The sequence below is a fragment of the Sturnus vulgaris genome, unplaced genomic scaffold (assembly GCF_052056855.1).
Source record: "Sturnus vulgaris isolate bStuVul1 unplaced genomic scaffold, bStuVul1.hap1 Scaffold_192, whole genome shotgun sequence".
NCBI classification, from domain to species: Eukaryota; Metazoa; Chordata; class Aves; order Passeriformes; family Sturnidae; genus Sturnus; species Sturnus vulgaris.
This window is the reverse complement of record NW_028276155.1, coordinates 1,640,917-1,650,570: the sequence shown is the minus strand read 5'-3', so window position 1 is coordinate 1,650,570 and position 9,654 is coordinate 1,640,917. Positions and strand designations below refer to the sequence as shown.

The following is a 9,654-nucleotide window of genomic DNA, read 5'->3' as shown; positions in this document are numbered from 1 at the left end:
GCCCAAGGCTTTGTGTGTGCAGGCAGAGGCAGGCAGGAGGCAGAGCTGTCAGCAAAGGAAGGGGCCAGCGAGGTGGGGCAGCCGGGGGATGACGACAGCCTGCAGGGACAGAGGCGCAGGGCATGGACACCGTAGGACAGCCTGGGCTGCAGAGGCCACAGGGATGGGCAGCAGCTGAAAGGCCCTGACAGAGCCAACTCCTGCAGCACTTGGGCCATGCAGGCTGGCCCTGGGCCTGAGGCCAGCAGGGGACAAGTGAGCCTTGCTGTGCTGGGGCCTCATTGCCTCCTTGTCCCTGCTCAGCAGCCTGGCAGGGGCCGCCCCATGGTGCTGCCCTTGGCATTGCACATGGCCAGAGCCCAGTGGCCCGGGAAGAGCCCTGAGCAATGAGGGAGGGACAGGATCTGCCTTGCCAGGGGCTGGGGCTCAGCCCTTGGCCCTTTGCATTCCTGAAACACATCCAGGTGTGCTCAGCATCAGAGACACCTTTCCCTTGTTTTCCCCACCTGTCATCACTGCCACCAGTGTTCTGCTCTAACTGGAACCTGGGTGTTGGAATTCAAAATGTAAGGAATTCTCAGAACCTTGGGCCTGTAAGCCAAAGCTTACAATTATACACAGGTAAGTAGAGATAATTTTCATTTTAGTATTTAAAATATAGAAAAAATAAAGGTAGTTACAAACGTAACAAGAGTGTTTAGAGTGCAGCAATGAAATTTGTGTGTTTTGATATAATTGGCTGAGAAAGTTCACACTGTAGTATGAGTCAGTAAGACAAAAATTACTTAGTATTGAATTTGAAATGCAAGTATCTCTCTTGACAGTGTTTTATTGGTTAATAAATCCTTTACAGATCTTCCAAATAAATCTTTTGACTTCTAAGTCATGCTGTGAAGATCCGGTCAACAAAGTTATTCTTTCTGCCTGGATAGGAAATAAAAAAAAAATAAACCACACTTTCTAAAGCAACTCAGAAGTCCCATCTCTCTGCTTCATTCAGAAAAAGAAAAAATCCCCACAAAAAAGTAACATAAAAGCAATAAACCCACACTTTTAAAATATAATGTAAAAACAATAAAGCTGGGGATCAATTCACCTGGAGACACTTTCTCAGGCATGTCCTTCAGTGGGACCCATTAGAACATCAGGTAACTTTGGACTTCGAATCTGACTTTGAATTCTTGAGAGGTTTTGTCAACTCCCTCTCAGGGACTGATGTTCAGGGACTCAGCCCCAACCCCGAGAGGGTCATTGAAGTCCTTGTGCTGTGTCTGTGCTGCTGAGCTGGGCCAGGCTCCTGGCAAGGGCAGTGTTGCAGAGAAAGAGCCAATATTTCCAAAATATTATTTGGAGCTGCTTGGCAGCACCAAATGCACCACGGGGCTCATTGGGATCAAGAAATTCCTGACAAACCATGGCTCTGCTTTGATTTCCCTCTGGTCTGGGGCAGTTCATCAGGAAGGTTTTCAACTCCAGATATGGAGAAATATTTCAAGGAGCTTCTTAGAAATATCCATTCCTATTTTCAAGGGTGTGTTTAATTACTGTTCTCTTTATAGCAGAGGTGATTGCAGCATTCTGTGATTGATATTGATTCAGGCTCTCTCCTCAGGAGGTCTGGCAAAGAGGAGTTTTCTATTTTTTTTTTTTTTTGAAGCAATCTAAAACTCCTAATGTTCCCCACTGCAAACAGAGACACTCCTCAGGTGTGTGCCAGCCCAAGGTAACACCAAAACCACTGCAGAGCTGCCCTGGGCCAGCTGTGAGGGTGGATCATCATCCCAACCTGCCCTGGGCCACTGCCAGGGGCTGTGGCCATGGACACTGCACTGACCCACTGCTGGGTTTGGGTGCCACAAAAACCGGGAGAAGTTCAAGTTTCCTTGGAAACACTGGGGAGCACTGGGACATACTGGAGAACACTGGGAATGCTGTGGGAGACAATGGGACACACTCAGAGTGATACTGGGGAGGACTGGGACATACTGGGGAACACTGGGAATGTTGAGAGGGAATCTGGGTGGGCTGGGATGGAATGTGGGGATACACAGAGGCACACTGGGATATATTGGGGAACACTGGGACAAGCTGGGAAGATGGGAAGTGAAGAGGGGGAATCTGGATGGACTGGGATGGACTGTGGGCTGCACTTAAAAATACAGGGACATCCTGGTATTGACAGAGCTTGATTGGAGCTGGGACTACAACGCCTCTCATGCCCCACGCCCCACAGAACCCCGGTATCCATCCCCCACATGTCCCTTAAGTGTCCCCCACACCCTTCAGGATTCTGAAGTGCTACCTCAGCACCCATTCGGGACCACCTAAAAGTGTCCCCAGTTCCCCTGAATGCTCCCAATCCCACAGATTCCTGTTACAGTCACTTCTGGGATTTCATCTCCTGTAATCACCCATGGCCTCAGAGTCCCTCATAACACAGTTCCGTACCTAAAAGTCCTGCCGTGCCCTGAGCCCTAAAGAACCCGGTTAGAGCTCCCCAAGCTCCCCCCAAGTGCTCCTGAACCATTCACGTTCCCTCCTGAGGATCTCAAGTCACGGCTCAGACGCAAAAGTGTCCCCCAGGAGCCCTCCCGGACCCCCAAACGCCTCAGCTGAGCCACTTCCGGGACTACAGCTCCCATCATGCTCCGTGGTTCCCATAGAGTGATATTGCAGCCATGACTTCACCTCCCATCATGCACCGCGCACAACAGAGAGACATTGTAGCTGCACCTACAACTCCCATGATGCTCTGCGGCCCCATTGAACCACATTATACCTATGCCTACAACTCCCATCACATCCCGCGCCCTGGAGAGCCCCATTAGAGCCCCCCAAGTGCTCGCCCGGACCCCAAATGGCCCCAGATTCTCCTCCTTGAGCCTCAAGTGCCCCCCTGGACCCCCAAGAGCTCCCCCGGACTCTGAAGTTTCTCTCAGAATCCTTAAGTGACCACTCGGCTCCCTGAAGTGTCCTCCAGACCCTCAAGTTCTCTCTAAATTCCCTCCCCAGACCCAAAACTTCCTGAAATGTACCCCAGAAATGTCTTCATGGATCCCAAAGAGGCCCCGTTATATCCTGTCTGTGAAAATTATTAAAAAGATGAGAAAGGGATTAAAATAGGAGTAATTATCATAAACAGGGAGAAATCAATGGCCGATAGTGGTCAATTAATTCATGAAGGGAATCGTGATACTTAGAACCAATGAACATTATTTTTTCTGGTTGCTAAAGTTGTATCGATTTTTTCATATAAATATAAAAATCAGGTATAAAAAAGAATAATAGCATTATAAAAATAAAACATCATTATATTTTTACTATTTAATTAAATCACAATATTAATAATAAATTTATAAGGGGGTTTTATGTTTTAGGATGTCAATCCCAGATAGGCAATGTCAGACATGGTGAGGCTGGGGGTGAGGAGCAGGTTGTCCAAATAGCATTGGCCAGCAAGGGGCTCATTCGTCTGCATGCCCAGACTTCCTAAGGAGACATTCAGCATCAAGATCACTTAAGGAATGCTCCAGTCGACACATCTCTCAACTGAAAAATAAAAATAATATGCCCTTGATTAAAACCTAAATTCCTTCTCTTCCCACTCACAAGCAAAGCTCTGTCTCCTGCTGTTCACAAACAGAGAAGGGCTGGTGGGAGATGTGGTGCTCAGAGGCTGTTTGGGGTACAGTGACCATGAAATAATGAAGTTTTCTAATATTCTGTGAAAGAAGCTGGAGAATCAACAAAACTTCTACACTGGACCTACAGAGAGCAGACTTTGGCCTATTCAGAATGCAGATTTGGGGATAAATTAACTGATGTTTTTACAGGAAACATCTCTTAAAGGATTCCAGGAAGAATGGAGGCACTTCAGGAAAAGAATCTTGTAGGAGCAGAGGCAGCCTATCTCTTACTTTACTCACAGAGGAAAGTGAGCTAGCGAGGAAAATAACTGGCCTGGCTAGGCAAGGAGCTTTTACCAGGAACTCAGGGAGAAAATAAGGTGCATTACCTTTGGACAGAGGGGCAGGCAACTCAGGAAACGTTTAAAGAAGTTGTTAGGTCATGCAGAAAGAAAATCAGACATGAAAGCTCATATTAGGAGTTAACTTGGGTGCTTCTGTGAAGGATAACAAAAATGATTTTATAAAGGCATTAATGGCAAAAGGAGGGACAAGGAAAATCTTCATTCCTTATTGGGGGGGGTGGATATGGTTACCAAAGATGAGGAATAGGCTGAAGTATTCAACACCATCTTTCCCGCAGTTTTCAAAAATAAGACAGGTTGTCCTCAGGACAAGTGTTCTCCTGAGCTGGGAGATGGGGACAGGGAGCAGAACAGACCCCTGTAATCCAGGAGGAAGCAGCTGGGGACCTGCTGAGCCACTCAGATGCTCACAGGTGTCTCTGGGACCAGATGGGATCCATCCTAGGGGGATGAGGGAGCTGCTGGATGAGCTCCCCAAGCTGCTCTCCATCATTTCTCATCAGTGCTGGCTCAGCAGGGAGGTGCCAGAGGACTGGAGGTGCCAATGGGAGCCCATCCCCAAGAAGGGCTGGAAGGAGGATGTGGGGAACTGCAGGCCTGTCAGCCTGACCTGGGTGCCTGGTGAGGTGATGGACCAGATCACCTTGAGTGCCATCACAGGGCACCTACAGGATGGCTGAGGGATCAGAGCCAGCCAGCGTGGATTTCAATATCTGCATTGATGATCTGGATGAGGGCATTGAGTGCAGCATCAGCAAATGTGCAGATGGCACCAAGCTGGGTGTGAGTGTGGATGTGCTGGAGGGTAGGAGGGCTCTGCAGAGGGACTCAGACACCAGTGTGACACTGACACTGCAGGGTGCCATGGCACCAAGAATCCATTGTGACACTGCAGGATCTTGTGTCACCAGGGGTCCATTGTGACACCGTGCAAACGAGGAGTCCATTGTGTCACTGTGGAGCTTTATGGAATTCAAGGTACCTGTGACTCCATGGGGCCTCATGAAATCAAGAAGACAGTTGTGACACTTTTTGTCCTTGTGGAAACAGGGAGACCACTGTGACACTGCTGGACCTCGTATAACAAAGAGGCCATTGTGACAATGCAGGGCCTTGGGGTGAACAAGGTGCCATTGTGACACTTTGGGGCACAAGGATCTAAGAGACTTTGGGACACCCAGGGGCTCCATGGAACCAAAAGTAAATTGTGACACTGGGAGGCCTCATGAAATTGTGACACCCTAGGGCCTTATGGAACCGTGCTGACATTAAGCTGGGTGTGAGTGTGGATCTTCTGGAAAGTAGGAGGGCTCTGTAAACAGGCCAGGCCAGGCTGGATCCAGGGCCCAAATCCAAGAAGGAGAGGATTAACAAGACCAAGTGCTGGGTCACTTATGCACTTTGGCCACAAAAACCTCTGCAGTGCTCCAGGCTGGGGACAGAATGGCTGGACAGCAGCCAGGCAGAAAGGGACCTGGGGGAACTGATGGGCAGCAGGCTGGACATGAGCCAGCAGTGTGCCCAGGTGGCCAAGAAGGACAATGGCACCTGGCCTGGATCAGGAATGGTGTGGCCAGCAGGAGCAGGGCAGTGATTCTTCCCCTGTGCTCATCAGTGGTTTTGGAGCACCTCGAGTGCTGTGTCCAGTTCTGGGTAGCCAATTTAGGAAGGACATGGAGGGTCTGGAGCGTGTCCAGAGAAGGGCAACAAGGCTGGTGAGGGGTGTGGAACACAAGTCCTGTGAGGAGTGGCTGAGGGAGTTGAGGTTGTTGATCTTGGAGTAGAGGAGGCTCAGGGAGTCGTGGTAGTGTCAGGGCACAGGTGTGACATGATGATCTCCAATGGCTTTTCCATCTTTTCTAATTCTGTGATTCTCTGAAACCACCCCTGGAGCAGTTGCAGGATGAGTCCTGGGCCTCCTCTTCACAAAGTCCAGCAGCCCAGGTCCCTCAGCTTCTCCACACAGCCCCAAAGCCCATCCTGTCAGTCCTGCAGAGCCTCTCCAGCCCCTCCTCATTGCCCACAACAGGGAGCCCCACACCCAGACACAGCAGCCCAGATGTGCCCCCCTGGCCTGTGGTGCCTCTGGCAAGGGAGCAGCACAAGGCACTGCAGGACCCTGCAGACAAATCCTGAAGCACTTGGAGGATGATCCTGCTCCCCAAGGGATGATCCCATGGTGCCAACTCAAGAAAAGAAATGGAGAGTGTGGCCAGAGAGGAAAGGGCAAACAGGGATGGGCTGTTGGCAGGAGAGGGGACAAGGGTTGGTAAGAGGAAGAAATCTAGAAAGATTTCTAGAAAGAGTAAGGAAAGCAAATGTGAAGCAAAAGGAATGCTCAGGGCAGTTTGGGAGTGGTTGCCAGGCAGCCCTGGCTCTGTACAACAACATCTGCAGTGGGACAGGAATCTCACAGCTCATGGGAAGAAAATTTCTGGCTGACTTCAGAGGCCACAACAAAGCTGAGTGGTTTCCCTGCCGTTCCCCAGCCCTTGCTGGCCCCAGGGGCTGATGGCATTTGTGTTCACTCAGCTCCATGTCCCCACAGCAGCACCATGGGGGTGCTGAGCCTGCTGTGTGCAATGCAAACAGGGGCTCCTGAGCCAGTGCTGCCGTGTGTGTGCCTGCAAGGATGCGGCTCCTGTGTGAGCTGGGGGAGAGGCCAGGGCTGCAGAGGGGGGATGTTGTTGGCAGGTGCATGAGGACGCTCTGGGACGCTGCCCTGGGGTGTCCAGCGCAGTGGGGATGGATCAGCCCCTGCTCTGCTGCTCCTTGCCAGGGTGTCCCCCTTGCAGGGAGCTTGCAGAGCACCAGCCATGCTGTTTGCCCCCAGCTTGCCCACGGCCACCCTGGGGCTGCTCCCGGGGCTTTTCTGTGCTCAGCATTGGGCTGGCCAAGTGTTGTGGAGAGAGCCTGGCCAAGGAGCCTGGAGCCCCCAGGCCCTGCCCTGAGGTGTCAGCGCTGCCCCAGCAGTGCCCATGGCCTGTCCCTGCTGCAGCCCCGGCACTGCCACCCCCAGGGCTGTGCCAGGCCCTGAGAGCACTCAGGCCCTGCAGCAACACGAGGGCCAGGAGGGCAGCGGGGCAGTGGCACGGGAGCAGCACTGGCAACACCAAGTGCTGCTGCTGCTGCTGGGCACAGCTGCTGTGCCAGCACTGATCTGCCCCCAGCTCTGCACACAGACATTGCTGCTGCAGCTCCAGAGAAGGGAAGAAAAGGGGCATTTCTGGAGAAATATTTGCTGGGAGAATCTTTATTTTATTTTATTTAAAGTTACCAAGAGCACAGCCCCTCATTGACACAGTCTCTGGGTCACAGAAAAGATGCAGAAAATCAAAAGGAAATACAGCACAAATAATGACATTTCTTTGTGTACAATGTTGAAAAGCTAAAACAAAGGAAAATAAAGAACAAACCAACAAGCAAACCAACAAGAAGAATCAAAGGAGACTTTTCTTACAAGTGATTTTCAGAAATTGGCCAGCAGTTTACTGTTTCTGAAACCATCTAGTGTTCAGTCTCCACACTGCAGCCTTGAGCTCCTGATTCCTCAGGCTGTAAATGAGAGGGTTCAGGGTTGGAGGCACTACTGAGTACAGAACTGACAGGGCCAGATCGAGAGATGGGGATGAGATGGAGGGGGGCTTCAGGTAGGCAAACACTGCAGTGCTTAGGAACAGGGAGACCACAGCCAGGTGAGGAAGGCAGGTGGAAAAGGCTTTGTGCCGTCCCTGCTCAGAGGGGATCCTCAGCACAGCCCTGAAGATCTGCACATAGGAGAAAACAATGAACACAAAACATCCAGAAGTTAAACAGCCACTGACGGCTAGAAGTCCTACTTCCCTGAGGTAGGAGTGCGAGCAGGAGAGCTTGAGGATCTGTGGGATTTCACAGAAGAACTGGCCCAGGGCATTTCCATGGCACAGGGGCAGGGAAAATGTATTGGCTGTGTGCAGCAGAGCATTGAGAAAGGCACTGGCCCAGGCAGCTGCTGCCATGTGGGCACAAGCTCTGCTGCCCAGGAGGGTCCCGTAGTGCAGGGGTTTGCAGATGGACACGTAGCGGTCATAGCACATGATGGTCAGGATGGAAAACTCTGATGTAAGGAAAAAGATAAGCATAAACACCTGAGCAGCACATCCTGCATAGGAGATGTGTCTGGTGTCCCAGAGGGAATTGCGCATGGCTTTGGGGACAGTGGTGCAGATGGAGCCCAGGTCAGTGAGGGCCAGGTTGAGCAGGAAGAAGAACATGGGGGTGTGCAGGTGGTGGCCGCAGGCTACGGCGCTGATGATGAGGCCGTTGGCCACGAGGGCAGCCAGGGAGATGGCCAGGAAGAGGCAGAAGTGCAGGAGCTGCAGCTGCCGCGTGTCTGCCAATGGCAGCAGGAGGAAGTGGCTGATGGAGCTGCTGTTGGACATTTCCTGTGTCTTGGCGTGGGGATCTGTAAGAAAAGTAATCATGGAATAGTTCAGTTTGGAGAAGATTTTAAATATCCCAGCCCAGCTTGGTGGCACTTTCCCCCCACTGCCTGCCCAGGGCTCTGCTGCCTGGAGCTGTCCCTGCCAGCAGCTGCTTCCCTGTGCCCAGGGCTGGGCCCTGCCAGTGCTGCCAGACCCCAGGCCAGCCCTGGGGGCTCAGCTCTGCCCTACAGACACCTCCCAGCACAGGGCACTACCCAGGCCCAGATATGTCTCTGCAGGCTCTGATGGCAACATCACAACAACCCTGAGGAGGCTGGAAAAGTGACACTGATGCTGCCTGTGAGGGACCCTGTGCTAATTTCTGTCAGTGCCTGCTTTATTAAAATCCAAGAAAAAATATTATACTTTTTCCAAACTGAACTTAGAGATTTATAGGTATATGCAATTTCCCTTCTAGGCAACGCAGAGCAGTAGATTATAAAATCAGGATTTTCCTTTTTATGCAGGCCCTGCCTCACTGTGCTCCCTGTGTAATCTACCTAGAAACATTCTGTAGTTAAATGTTATGCTGGGAGCAGTTCTGAACTATGCAGCATCCTCACCACATAAGGAGAACATTTCCAAGCCTCACCAGCTGTCTCCTTCCACCCAGACCTTGTCCCCCAGTGCTGGGAGCAGCTCCCAGGGCTGGCTGAGAGCTGTCCCTGGCAGGCAGCAGAGTCCCTGCCCCAGCACAGCGCCCTGGGCTGCAGGACCCTGCTCTGCACCACAGCCCTGGGCACCCCTGGCTGCTCTACACAAGAGATCATCAGAGAATGTACTCACACAGTCTGCAGGCATTGGGATGTTCCAGCTTTAGGAGATCACTGCAGCAGCTGCAGTTGCATTGTCCTGCAGCCAGAGGCTTCCTGTGTCAAGGGCTGGGAGTGATTCTGCCCCAGGCACTTCTGAGCATCTTCCCAGCCCTGACTGATTGAAGCTCTCTGTGCCTCTGTGCTGTGCCCGGGGTGGCTGCAGGCAGTGCCCCAGCCCTGCTGAGCTGTGCACAGGAGCTGCTCATCAAGAGAAATGTGTTTTTGAAGCTCTTCTTGGTTGCCAGGATCACATTCTGAGCCAAGAGCCCAGCCCTGCTTATCAGCACAGACACAGCACAAGGACTTTAATGACCCACTTGGGGATTGGGGCTGAGTCTCTGAGCATCAGTCCCTGAGTGGGAGCTGAAGAAACCTCTCAAGAACT

The 9,654-nt window shown here is 51.7% G+C and overlaps 1 protein-coding gene across 1 annotated transcript; it reads right to left on the bottom strand.

Moving 5' to 3' along the window:
• Nucleotides 1-7,479: 7,479 nt before the first annotated feature.
• LOC148218242 (olfactory receptor 14J1-like) lies at nucleotides 7,480-8,412 on the bottom strand. The gene has a single exon (XM_088157847.1). It carries the CDS (start codon nucleotides 8,410-8,412, stop codon nucleotides 7,480-7,482), a length of 933 nt encoding a protein of 310 aa, XP_088013973.1.
• Nucleotides 8,413-9,654: the final 1,242 nt, after the last annotated feature.

Bases quoted from the DNA above. Each gene is read 5' to 3' on its own strand.
- LOC148218242 (XM_088157847.1), bottom strand. From the start codon at position 8,412: ATGTCCAACAGCAGCTCCATCAGCCACTTCCTCCTGCTGCCATTGGCA.